The sequence below is a fragment of the Lithobates pipiens genome, unplaced genomic scaffold (assembly GCF_037356315.1).
Source record: "Lithobates pipiens isolate NorthernLeopardFrog02 unplaced genomic scaffold, aLitPip1_a1.2 Scaffold_37, whole genome shotgun sequence".
Classification (NCBI taxonomy): Eukaryota; Metazoa; Chordata; class Amphibia; order Anura; family Ranidae; genus Lithobates; species Lithobates pipiens.
Window position 1 is genome coordinate 18,043,697 of NW_027507825.1, and position 14,461 is coordinate 18,058,157.

At 38.8% G+C, this 14,461-nt stretch overlaps 1 protein-coding gene across 4 annotated transcripts in view; it reads right to left on the reverse strand.

Moving 5' to 3' along the window:
- Nucleotides 1-14,461, reverse strand: part of NIN (ninein) — a 230,668-nt gene that overhangs the window by 69,819 nt on the left and 146,388 nt on the right. For all 4 annotated transcript variants that reach the window (XM_077466782.1, XM_077466784.1, XM_077466783.1 and 1 more), the window contains exons 16-18: nucleotides 11,678-12,201; nucleotides 6,298-9,801; nucleotides 793-918 (exon numbers count right to left, since the gene is read on the reverse strand). In XM_077466782.1, the coding sequence (XP_077322908.1) occupies nucleotides 793-918; nucleotides 6,298-9,801; nucleotides 11,678-12,201 (4,154 nt within the window). The remainder of the gene's footprint in view (nucleotides 1-792; nucleotides 919-6,297; nucleotides 9,802-11,677; nucleotides 12,202-14,461) is intronic.

Genomic DNA, 14,461 nt, shown 5'->3' on the forward strand with positions numbered 1-14,461 from the left:
GAACCGAAGGCATATCCCAGAGTATTAATCTGTATCATAAGCGCTTTTATTAAGCCTATAAGGTGAGGGCACAACTGGTGGGAGGGCAGCACTCGAATTTTCTAGGCACCAAGGTGGAGCAGTGTGAAGATACCACATTTTCACTAATTGTTTCTCAAACATTATGTAATAGACTGTCATGTTACATATTGGATTGCATAAGGACAAAATGCGGAGTTACCAAGCACACACTGCACTGTTTGGACATTAAGCCCAGGTTCACACTGAGTTTCAGGAATGAAGCCGTGGGCGTTCAGCTGAACCCGCACGATTTCACTCCTGTAGGTCAGTCCCGACTTCGGCTGCGATTTTAGAAACATATTTGTAGGTTTCTGCAGAGATGTTAACGTAAATCGCAGCCCTAAAAAAGTAGTACAGAAACTACTTTTTGAAATCAGTGCTGCGCCACAGATGCAGCGTTGCACTGATTAGGCTGGTGCCATTGACGGAAACTGCCATCGATTTGACATGCAATTTGACATGTCAAATCACATGTCAAAAAGCTTCAGTGTGAAACAGGGCTTAAACTTATTTTTGCACTACAAATCATTACCCTTTGATTGAAATTGTGCACTTTATGAGATCAAGTATATCTAATTTTTATATTTTAATATCGATTTATCGTTGCACTAATCATTTTTGAATTTGCATTGTCACATTATCAGAGAGTGTGAGGAGTGTTGGCAGCTTTATCTGTGTTTTTTTTATAGCAGCTCGCAAGATTTTACACATATAATACCAAGAATAGCTTACCACATTTCCTCGCAAGCATTGAGAAGTTCAGACATTTTTTGGTTAGAGCTTTCTTCTTCCTCTCTCAGAGCTGCAACTTGTTCAGCAAGTTCTGCATTTTCTTCCTTTAGAGTTATATTCTCAGCTCTAGAACAGAAAAAATATTTTAGGACCTAGAATAGAGGTCTCCAAACATTATAAACAAAGGGTCAGTTTACGGTCCTTCAAATATTAAGGGGGCTGGAGTGTGGTCAGCGAGAGGAATCGTAATCCGTCGTTGGTGTCCGTGGCAGGAACTATGCCTCGCTGTCGCTGACAGGGGGAATAATGCCTCAGGGGTTGGCTCAATGCATGCAAAAGGGCCACACAGTTTGGAGACCACTGACCTAGAATAAAAATGATGCACCTTCTATCTAAAAGTTTTGTTGATGCCAAGGATTTTCTCCACTGCACACTTAAATGTCAAGACTCGCCACATTAAAATACAATGACACCACCTAACACACAGTATGGCCAGAAGTTTGTGGATACATGATCTGTGCAGCTAACAACTTATCTCTGAGGATGTTGATCAGGGCTGACAATAATTCCAGTTATATTAATGCTGGCCATACATTTACACAGCTTGTTCAATTCATCCATCCATGCTAGACAGAACAGATGGAAAAATGTCCTGACTCAACTACTGTCACTACTAATAGCTGTCAGAATACTCTAATAGTGCCTACATCTGATTGGATGCATGTGCTGTTGATCCATCAATTTTTTTCACCCAGCTCCATCAATTTTTTGTATTAGAAGAATGTGAAGTGGAGCGGGTCCAATCATGCCACCCACTGACCTAATTTCAACCAGATCATTAGAAATCAGCCAAAATTCGCTCAATGAATGGCCAGCTTAATTCTACCTCTAATGGGTAATCTATACATTTCTACATTTGAGAAACACATTTTATAAAGTAAAGCTCAAAGTCATATCAAGAGTTTGTGGACACCTGACCATCACACCTATTCTATGGTCAACAGCAGACCCCTTCTCCACATTTTCAGTTCAGATATCCTCAGTGAAGGGTTCCATTAATACTAAAGCATTCCAAGATTTTTTTTTTTTTTAGAGAATCATGCATTTCCATCATTCTGGAAACTGTTTGGGGAAGGCCCTCATCTGTGCACAAAGACAGCTCCATAAAAAGACATGGTTTGTGTAGGCTATGAACGCCATTATTCTTACATTCACACATCTAGCCTGAGGGTCTCCTGACAACAGCGGTGGGGGGGGGGGGGGGGTGGGGCATTGGTGTGGTCTCCTGACCGGACTTCTCCCTCTGCTTTTTCTTTCCTCATCCCCTTGTCTTTCTATGGGTCATGCCATTAGTCCTAACCAAGGCTTCCAGCTAGACTGTCAGCCTTTTAGACGCACCTACCCACAAACAAGGGTACATATTCTTGTTCTCCCTATTTGTGAACCGCTCTTTCACTAGTTTCTGGGCTTTATTCCCACCCTCTTTCTCATTTCAAGACTTCAGCTTAACACACATTTCCTATGGTTATGTCCTGATTTTTAACTTTCCTGATGGCCTTTTCGAAATCCTGGCCATAGAGATAAAGCATCCAACCCTATGCAAACCAATAGACTTTTCATGCTTTCATTATGCTGATTTTACTGATAACTGTAGATACTGCACATGTATATATTATCAGGCCTATGGGCCCATGTATCCTCGTCTTTTCTCAAATATAGTATATTTGTGGGGGGGAAGACATGGTTTGATGGGTTTGTTGTACATAAAGCCCTGATCTCAACCACACTGAACACTTTGGAACATAGATTGTGAGCCAATTCTTCCCATCCAACATTACGTCAGTTCACAAAATGTTCTTTTGGCTGAACCCTACCTAGCAGTAAAAAGGGTCACTAGTTCGCATCCCAACCACGACACTACCTGCCTGGAGTTTGCATGTTCTCCCTGTGCGGGTTTCATCCGGGTACTCCGGTTTCCTCCCACACTCCAAAGACATGCAGGTAGGCTAATTTGCTTCTGTCCAAAATTGTCCCTAGTATATGAATGGGGACCTTGGATTGTGGGCTCCTTGAGGGTAGGGACTGATGTGAGTGTGCAATGTACAGGGATAGGGACAATTGTAGACACTCACTGAGGTTGAACTGGATGGACTGGTGTCTTTATTCAACCTTACCAACTATGTACCTATGTAACTATGAATGGGCAATACCCACAAACACTCCAAAATCTTGTGGAAAGCCCTCCTACGAGTAAAGGCAGTTATAGCCACTAAGTGTAATATCCAACAAACTGAGGTGGATCGGTTAGGTATTCACAAACATTTGTATCAGATAATTGTCACCTTCTGTCTATTGGTGCCTTCAAAATATAGAAACAAAGCCTAAAGAGTCCTGTTACAGCTATACTCAAAAAACGTTTTTCTTTTGGAAGGACTGCACTAATATTGTACAGTTATTGAGCCGGACAAGTCCAGATTTTCATAACTGTAGCTTGTAGGCATAAAACTTTGCAGGCATAATGTGTTAATCACCAAGATGACTATTCCTACCGATAACGGGAAAATGTGTGAAAATAAGTATACAGGGAAAAGCTGCCCTTCTGCCTATAGTCATGTGTCTACTATCCCCAACGTTACATTAGACCCTGGACATAGAACATTGTACGGAGACTTCGGCTATTTATTGCTGCTCATAGCATCTTTTGTAGCACATGCTTGACGAGTGGTTGAATGTGTAAAATTTTGCATATTAATACAAATATATTATACGGTAAGTAAAATTGCAATAGCATAATTACAAACTAGAATTTTGTTAGCAAGCTTGCCGTAAGTTTCGACAGACAAGAGGAGAAAGCCAAACACCAGCTCGACAGCATTAGTGGGGCAGCATGTCGCCTAATGTGATTTATTTCATTTTTGAAGTGATTGTTTTAGGGCAGGAGGCCACATAAGGTGGTGGTCTGGCATCAAATTGTGGGGTGACAAGGCCCCAATCTGTTGCTTTGGTCATTCATAATTAAGAGGTCACCAGAACTGTGGCCGATTCCTTGGACAAAGCATCTATGCGTAGTATCTATTTTCTCTGCTGAAAAAAAATGCTACATTTGTGAATGAGATAGTATTGAAGCAATACTTCAATACTTTCAGGGAACAGAAATGTACAATAACTCAAATCGAAAATTTCAGCTCTAAAAGTCCAGCTCAAATCAATTTTATTTTAAAGTTGTGGATAGAAGAAATTTAAATACCTACATTTTTTTTTTCTCTGTTTGTGAACGCCTGTTGGCGAGATTTCACCTAATTTTCTGTGCATGTGATACTTCTTGAAGGGGGTGACTGGCACTTGGACACAATGACAGACCATATTAATATTCTGACAAAGGTTGTAACCCATCTTTATTCTATTGAAAATAGTTTTTTTTTTCAGGCGGGGTTTCCATTGACGGTAAGTTCAATCGCTTCCTGTCCCTACAGGAAGTGAGGGGAATCTCCCCACTGGGGACCCAGACTGCAAAAAGAAACATAGTCCATTCTCCTTCCTCAATGTGACTGGAGTTGGACTTTAAGAAGGATTAAAAGTAAAAAAAGAAAAATATTCTGTTTCGCAGAAAAGGGACAATTTCAACTTTACAGATCAAATTCTCAAGTTACATTTGTCTAGGACTGAAACAACTAATTGATTAATCGACAACTAATCGATTATGAAATGAATCGATTACTATTTTCATAAATCGATTAATCGGCCAGTAACAAAATGTGGTTAAAGTTAATGAGTCTGATATTTACTAGATTGACCCTTTAATAGTTCAGCTCTCCTCTAATAGTATATACACTATCTCTCCTCTAATAGTATATACAGTATATCCCCTCTAATAGTATATGCAGTATATATCCCCTCTAATAGTATATACATTATATCTCTCCTCTAATAGTATATACAGTATATAGCCTCTAATAGTATATACAGTATATCTCTCATCTAATAGTATATAGCTTCTAATAGTATATACAGTATATCTCTCCTCTAATAGTATATACAGTTTCTCTCTCCTCTAATAGTATATAGCCTCTAATAGTATATACAGTACATCTCTCCTCTAATAGTATATACAGTACATCTCTCCTCTAATAGTATATACAGTACATCTCTCCTCTAATAGTATATACAGTACATCTCTCCTCTAATAGTATATACAGTACATCTCTCCTCTAATAGTATATACAGTTTATATACTATTAGATGCTATATACTATTAGAGGAAAGATAAACAGTATATACTATTAGAGGAGAGATGTACTGTATATACTAATAGAGGAGAGATATACTGTATATACTATTAGAGGCTATATACTATTAGAGGAGAGATAAACTGTATATACTATTAGATGCTATATACTATTAGAGGAAAGATACAGTATATCTCTCCTCTAATAGTATATAGCCTCTAATAGTATATACAGTATATCTCTCCTAATAGTATATAGCCTCTAATAGTATATACAGTAGATCTCTTCTAATAGTAATGGTATATACAGTATCTCTCTCCTATTATATACAGTATATATCCCCTCTAATATATACTGTATATCTCTTCTGTCTGTTATTCTCAGAGTGGATTAGATATTTTGCTCCCTAACCATATAGTTGGTTATTTATATTTACTACGGCATAGAGATATTTAAGAATAAATTGCCTTTTTTTTTTTAACTTTACATATTAACTAAATTATACACCACACTTTTTATTTTTTTTTAAGGTTATTAACCGATTAATCGAAACAATAAAATCGACCAACTAATAGATTATGAAAATAATCGTTAGTTGCAGCCCTACATTTGTCTATCAAAAGGTTTTCTCCCTGTACAAACAATTCTACCCCAATAAACAAATGTACTAAAATCTGCCAATCTTTTCAGACTAACTTTTGTCTTTGGTTAACCTTCCCCTTCAGACTTCCACAAACTGATTGCGACTAAAGATGGCCTGCTGTCAATGATAGGGCCTCAAACTGTCTTTCAGGAATCACGAGTTGACGTTGCAGTAAAAAGTTGTCTTTTATTAAGGAAAAATAGCAAGGTTATTTCACAGACGTGATTGGTTGTAGTTGGCACCACTTTGTCTTTTCCATGATTTTTTAATTTTTTTTATGGCATGAAAACACAAAAACTGAATCCATTTATAATACACAATAGCCTTTGCTGCCTACCAGTGCTGTACAGCTTACAAAGAATAAAACATGTTAGTTGCAATAAGAGGCAAGGAGAAGAAAAAAATTATTAGTATGTTACAAGAATAATATCATAGGATTATAAGAATCATTTGAAGATGAAGCCTCTGAAAGCCGCATATTAGAACACCCAAACCAAGTAGATGTTAAATTGTTATGATCCCATTCAATTGTTATAACGTTAGTTTTAGACATCCGTAGATGTTGAGAAAGCAGCGGTGAAATAGAAAGTTCTTGACGAAGTTGATGCCAGCAGAAGGTAAAAACACTGATATTACCTCAAATGTTCCATCATCTTTTGATCGTCATTCATCTTGCTCTCCACATTGCTCTCAGTCTTCACCTTCAGACTCCTTTGGTGTGAACTTGATTCTTCAAGCTCGCTTTCAAGATGGTCGTCTTCTTCAATTGTCACCTGATTGATCATATTCTGTGAACAGCTTTTTAAATTCTCTAAATCTTTTTTCTTCATCTGTACAAGCAATCCTAAAGACTTTTCTGGATGTTTATCTAAATCCACCCCATTTGCACAAATATGAACATTGTCTAGCATTTCTTCTTGAGGTAAAGGTTTTGAGAATTTATTTTGCTGGGAATGTTCTTGCTCTATGAGGTTTTGCCCCCTTTTTTCAACCTGTCGGTCCGTTTGAATCCCCTTATTCCTTAAAGGTGATTTCATGATTGGTTTCCTTTCAAACACACGTATTTTCTCCTGCATAATATGAACTAGGGACTTCAGTTCTTCATTATCCTTCTTTGTTGCATCATATAGACTCTCAAGTTTCAAGGAAGCTTCGGTTATCTCCTCTATGTTTTGAATCTCTTTCTGCAGCCAAGAAACTTCTGACAAAAGAGATCTGTTGTTTTCTATGGCTTCTAAATTTCTAAGCTCCATGGTTTTCAAGTTTTCTTGAAGGTGCATATTTTCTTTCTTGGCAACCACTAACAATAGTTTTAGACCAGGGATGGAAATTGGAGCGTCTTCTAGTTCTGGCAATACGATTTCCTCTAAGCTGATGGCCTTTTTTACCTGGTCATATTCTAAAGTTAAATTATTTAGCTTATCTTGGATTGATACCACCTGTTTTTTTAGATGGTCATTCTCCGTCTTCACATCCTTATATCCTTTTTCAAGCTGACATAACACTTTCGTAGTATCTTCAAGTTCTTTTGTTTTCTTTTGAAGTTTCACGTTAATGTTGTCCAGGGTTTTCTTGTACTCGTCAAAAGTAACGTCAGCCATTTTAAACTCTACGTTTCGAACAGGCTGTAGGTTGGCAGCCTGGTCATCATCAATCTTTGTCTTATCCAGCTGATCTGTGACCTTTCCTTCCTCTGTCTGGCTCTCCAGTAAACCAAGCATCTTCTGAAGCTTAGAAACTTCAGTTAACAACCTAACATTTTCTTTAACCGTTTGCTCATGAGCAGTTTGAAGGTTCCTAAAAACTCCTCCTTCATCAACAATTGCTGATGCGTTTTGTAACTCTGAAACCCTATGCTTTAGCTCATAATTTTCTTTCTGTAGCAACTGATGTTCATGCTGAATTTTCAAGAAAAAGGCCACTTTGCCTTCCAGTTCCTCCATTGTATCTTTAAGCCTTGCTATTTCTTCTTTCCCCTTTTTTGCCTCACCGCAAACGGCTTTGTAAAGCTCTTCAGATTGTAACTGTCTTAACTTAAAACATTCTCTCTCAACAATACGGTCTTGCTCTACAGTTTGCAAGGCTTCACGTAGAAGCTGAACATTTTTCTCTGCCTGGAACACTTGCTCCGTTTTCCCATGTAAATTGTGCAGAAGTTGCTCTGAAGCTGGCTCATCTACCTCCACCACTTTACCAGTCTGAAGTCTCCTGAGTTTTGAGATCTCGGACAATAACTTGACATTCTCTTGGACTGTCTTCTCATGCACTTGCTGCAGATTCTTAAAAGCACTTCTTTCCTCTTCTTCAATCATGTTTCCTTGTATTTCAGATACTTCTTTTTTCAAGTCTTCAGTTTCTTTGATTACCAACATATAATCTTGCCGTGTTTTAGATAAACAATCAATCTCGTTTTTCAGTTGATCAATTGTGCTTTGAAGCCTATCTATTTCTAAAAGCATTTCTTGTCTTTTTGCATTTGTACTCTCATATAGTCCTTTATAGCATTCCTCTGATTTTGAAAGTTTGGCTTGAAGGATCTGTTTCTCAGCTGTATGATCTTTTCTCATATTTTCTATTGTTGTTTCTAGAGACTGAATAGGTTTCTTGGTAAGGCACAGCTGTTCACTGCCATCTTTCAATTTTTTTTCTAAAGTATTTAAGGATTGTTTGGCATCTTCTGTCTTTTCAGCCTCTTGAACTTTGTTAGTCTCCTTTTTGGTCAAGTTCAGCTTCTTAAGTCTACTGATCTCGGACTGTAACGCAATATTTTCTTTTGCCAACTGTTCGTGCGCGTTTTGCAGGTTTGTGTAAGCATGCCTTTCCTCATCAAGACTAGCTAATGAATTATGAAGCTGTGACAAAGCATTTTTTAATTCAGAGTTTTCTTTTTCCATAAACTTGAATTCTGTCTGACTCTTGGAGAAAGAGGCAGTCTCATCCTTTAATTCATTGATGGTATTTTGAAGCCTAGTTATTTCTTCCATCATCTCTGATCGCTTTTCTTCTGTTCTCTTACATACCTCCTTATAAAGTCCTTCTGCGGTTGACAATTTGGAACACAGTTCATCTTTTTCAAGTTCAAATTGCTTCTGGAGTTTTTCTAGTGTTTCTTGAAAATCTTTCTTGGCTTGACATAACTCCTCATCTTTGTCTAATAATTTAATTTCCAGGGACTTCACAGCTTGTGTAAATTCTAATTTACTCTCGGAGTCACCTTTTTCTCTTGCTTGTATTAGGTCTTTTTCAACCAAATCCAACTTCCTTTGAAGGTCTGAAAGTTTGGACAGTAGTTCATCTCTCTCTCCAACAGTCTGCTCTTGAATATCATGCATTTTATCAAGACTAAGCTTTTGGTCTTTTAGGAGAACCAGATTATTTTGAAGATGTGAAATTTCATATTTTAGTCCTGAATTCTCCTTCCTCAACAACTCATATTCTCCAAGAGTTACAGAAAATGACTTAATCTCTGCCTTTAAATTACTTATGATTTTTTGAAGCCTATCAATTTCTTCAATCAATTCTAATTGCTTCTTCTCTTCCCTTTCACTAACTTCTTTTTGGAGTGCATCTGACATTGCTAGTCTAGAGTCAAGATTTTCTTTTTCAGATTTATGTTGATTTTCCAGTTCTGCAATCATCTTTTGAAGAAGAACAACTTCTTTCTGAGCCTGACACACTTGTTCATCTCTTTCAGTTAATTCCTCCCGTAGGTCACTTTCTAGCTGATGGACCTTCTTCGTAAGACCATCTTCTACTTGTTTTGATCTTACCCTCAGGTTATCCAACTCTCTTGCCATGTGTTCCTTTTCAGAATTTAGACTGTTGACCAGCTCTTGGTAGGATTTTTCCAAGGCATCTTTTCCTTGTGAAAGCACAGAGCAAGTTAGCTTCTCTTGTTCAAGTTTTTCCATTAATCTCTCTTGTGTGTCTATATGCTCCTGAAGGAGTTCTTCCTTTTCAAATGCCCACTGGGCCCGCTCTTCTGCTTGTTGGTCAAGCAGATCTTGAAGATCATTTTGGAATTGTCTTTCAAGACTCGTCAAGTCTTCTTTGTATTTTTTTTCTGCTAATTCTAAATCCTGTGCAAACTGAGATTTTGTTTCCAAAATTCTTCGGTTAAATTCGGTTTCCATTTCTTTCCTAAATGTGGTCAATATAGAAGATTATATATAAAAAAAAAAAAAATGAACTTAAAGAAGAACGCCAGCACAAGGTATTTTTTCTAGTTTTGGGTCGAGTGGGAAAGGTTTACAGACATAGATTTTATTATTCTCTGCATCCCTGTTGGAAAGATCTAACCTAATCAAAAAAAAAAAAAAAAGTTTTAAAAATTCTACAGCTGTCATCAGCACAGGAGTAGAAGGCTCAATTTCCAATGGGGACACCTGGTTCAATAAAAAAAAAACTTTCAAAAAGTGAGGCAAATTGTTATGGTCTGTTGTGTGAAGGAAATATTCCTTGACACAGGAGACAAAAGGAAAATCTGACAGAAGTTTTACCCTTTTCCCCCCAAATAACAAAAAATTGTTTTGGTTGGAGTTCTGCTTTAAGTATGTTGCCGCTTCAAACTGTATGAGAATAGCTGATCAGATGCATCACAAATCAAAGAAATTAGATTTAAATCACTGGATCGTCAGATTCTTCATTCCAAATTACTTATGCAAAGCAAAGATTATACAAAACAGATACGTAATCAAAACCAAGCAAGTTGTGGCATATTTTACAGCCAAAAATGTCTTTTTATATTATATATATATATATATATATATATATATATATATATATATATATATATATATATATATATATATATATATATATATATATATATATATATATATAATTAACTCTTCGCTTATATAAATCATGTCATATTTTGGATGGGTCAAGTCATAAAAAATTGCAACTATAACCGACACTGGAAATCTTATGTCTGTATGATATTTGATGATTCTTAAAGTGGTTGTAAACCTTTACGTATACCCAGTGAAGAAACTGGCCCCAGGTGATATACAGATGAAAAAAAATCTGCCTACATAAGTTGTACCTGTTTATCTGCAGTCTTCTTGTCTCTACATCCGCTCAAAGTGCTGAATTTTAAAGCTTGTCTGAGAGTTGATTTAAAAAAAAAAAAAGAAAGGGGGGCGGAGAGATGAAATTACACACTTCAGAGCCCAGTGAGGAGAGTTCTGAGAGCTGATTGGAGGGAAGGTATACACCCCCCACACACAGCCCTCGGGATCAGAATTGAGGCTGTCAATCAGCTGGAGCTCCCTCCCCTGTCACCTCTCTTGGTGTCAGGGAAAACTTGTCAGAAGTGATATATGCTGATAGAGGAAGGAAGCAGCAGATAGAAATGACACTTTGTGCTCTACAAGTACACACTATAGAACTTTGTTCATATTTCATGTTAGAGGTTTACAACCACTTTAATCCTCATGGACGCAGATGTATTATAGGGAAGCTGCAGGTGGGACATAAGCCCCCAAGACATAGAATTAAATGACTGTACGCCCCTATCCCTGTGTAAACACCATTCCTTCCTCGCATCGGTGGTTACCTGCGCATAAATAATACAATGCATTTCCTGAACGCAGAAGTGTAACGTTCAAAAAAATAAATCTGTGCATGTAAATGCAACGATGGAGTTCTCTGTATCAATAAGAACCACCCACCATAAAAAAAAAAAAGGGGGGGGAGAACAAGTGGCATCACATGACTGGCAAGAGGACTTCTGAAAAAAGCAAAGTATTGGAATAAAAAAATTAAATAAAATTTAAATAAAAAAATAAAAAAATGTATATATGATAAAATACTGCCTGGAAGGGATGACCAAGGAGGAGGAAGTCTGAGGCCAGGCACTGGGTTTTAATACAAACTTCTAAAAGTTTGGCTTTTATGGCAGGACAAAAATAAATAAAAAATTATGGTTTGAAAAGCACTTCTTTCCCATATACAGATAAGTGCATACTGATTGAGAAGACAAAAAAAAAAAAATAGTCTTTCCGTCACCCACCTTTGCACCTCGGCTTCTTGCTGGTGTTGCCCCAACAGCTGCCTTCTGAGTTCCTCTGCCTCTAGCTGATGTCTTTCCTGAAAACTTGAAATTTTCTCCTGAAAACTTTGCTCCAATTGATCTTTCTGGTCTTCATAGGTTGTTCTCAACTCGGCCAGCCGAGCTTCTGCCTTCTTTTCAACGTCCTCTGCGATTTGTACCAGCTCCTCCTTCTCCTTATGATACATCTCTCTGGCTTCTTCTAGTTGCCGATGAAGGGTTTCTTCTTTCTCCATCAACTGCTGCTTCTGGAAGGTAAACTCTGCCTCCAGTCTACTAACCTGATCCTGGTGCATAAATTCGGCCTCCTTTTGCTCTTCTTTAATGTTTTGAATGTCCGCTTCTAGCTCCAAGTGCTTGATTTTGAAGATCTTTATTTGTTCTTCAGCTTTGTGAATCTCAATGTCGAGTTTTTCCTTTAGGGCTTCCTGTTCTTTCTCAAACGAATAGTTCATTTCTTTTAGTTTTTCCTCATAGTGCATGGTCTGGAAGAAACAAATTGCTGAATTAAAAAAAAAAAGCTCGACAGAAAGTCATCTATTTCATTGTTATATAGTAATGTTGCAAAGTTTTGGGACATCTGCCTTTACACACACATGAACTTTAATGGCACCCCAGTCTGTAGGGTTCAGTATTAAGTTGGCCCACTCTTTGCAGCTATAACAGCTTCAACTCTTCTGGGAAGGCTGTCCAAAAGTTTCAGGAGGGTGTCTATGGGAATGTTTGACCATCCTTCCAGAAGAGCATTTGTGAGGTTTGATGGGAAGGCCTGGCTTGCAGTCTCAGCTCTAATTCATACCCAAGGTGTTCCATCGGGAGGAAGTCAGGTCTCTGCAGGACAGTCAAGTTCCTCCACCCCAAACTCGCTCATCCATGTCTTTATGGACCTTGCTTTGTGCACTGGTGTGCAGTCATGTTGGAACAGGAAGGGGCCATCCCCAAACTGTTCCCACAAAGTCGGGAGTATGAAATTGTCCAAAAAGTCTTGGTATGCTGATGCCAAGTGAAGAGTCCCCTTCACTGGAACTAAGGGACCAAGCCCAACCCCTGGGAAACAACCCCCCACACCATAATCCCCCCTCCACCAAATGATTTGGACCAGTGCACAAGCACTGCTTTAAAGAGGATCTTTGACTGCGACCCCCCTCTTACACACTTACGTGTGGCGTTTTGTGTAGGTTTGCGCTACTTACCCACCCAGAGGATCTAGCTTTGTCTTGTTCTCAGACACATCTGGGTTCCCCGTCGCCATATCGATGGTTACATCATAAAGATTTATTATTTAATTTAGGACTTCCTGGTTCAGCCAACATGCCTACTGATGATGCTGCTCACGCACCCTGCAGTGTAGTGGAGCATCATGGGAAATGTAGTTCCAAAACATCTGGGGTGCCAAGGTTCGCCATCACTGACATAGGGGGTTATTTACGAAAGGCAAATCCACTTTGCACTACAAGTGAAAAGTGCAGTCGCTGTAAATCTGAGGGGTAGATCTGAAATGAGGGGAAGCTCTGCTGATTTTATTATCCAATCATGTGCAAGTTAAAATGCCATTTTTTTTTTTGCTTGCATGTCCCCTTCGGATCTACAGCGCAGCGACTGCACTTCCAGGTGCACTTTCAGTGCAAAGTGGATTTGCCTTTTGTAAATAACCCCCTATGTCAGTGATGGCGAACCTTGGCACCCCAGATGTTTTGACTTGACGGCACATATATTTTTGAGGTTTAAGGAGTTAAAATTTTCTTATAAACATCTCTTGCTGCAAAAAGGATGGTTTGGAAATGGTAGGCCCTGTGACATTGCAAAGTCTTAGATATTGCTCTATAGCTGCGCCCTCCTCATCTTGGCAGCCACTAGTGTACAATTAAGGTACAAGGAGCTAAGACCTCACTTTTCCATACACACAATGCATGTTAGATTGGGGGGAGGGGGGAGGTTAGGGGGTTAGGAGACCACAGCGGCAGAGTAACATTCAAAGGCATCAAGATGCCGCTAGTCGACCAATGCTAAGCTTTTCTACGGCAAGCGATACTTGGATATATTTACTCTTAGATTGTCAACAGCAGTGCAGGAACAAGGTCATCTAGAGCCCAGGGCAAACATGCCAAAATTGCTCCCTCTCTCCACTGTATCAGCAAAAATCCCCCCCCAAAAAAAAAAATCTCCATGCTTACCCCCCAAGCATAAATCCGCCCTCCTCCAAATACAAACTCGCCCTCCTCCAAATACAAACTCGCCCTCCTCCAAATACAAACTCGCCCTCCTCCAAATACAAATTCGCCTCCTACTGAAATCCCCCCAGCTCAAATACTCTCATTCTTCATATGCCCCCAGAACAAAATCCACCCCTCCCCCTCCTAGTACATATCCTCTAAGGCTGGATTCCCACCTATGTATTTTTTTGCAGATTTGCACTACAGAACGTGTTCCATAGGAAACCATGGTACATGGACTGTAGTGCAAATCCACAAAATGCAAAAAAGCAAAAAGCACTAAAAATGCATAGGTGTGAATCAGGTCTTACTCTAAAATATACCCTCTGAGCACAAAACCTCACCCCCCACTTCACCACCCCCCCCCTTCCCCAGCAGAAATTCCCCCAAATCTCCCCCAATTTTCCCTCCTAGCACAAATACCCCAAATCATCCCTGCTAAGACAATCCCCCCCCCCAGGAAAAAAAAATGCACTCCTAGCACAATGTTCCCCCCCCCCCCCACATTACCTTTTTTAGTACAACCTCCTTG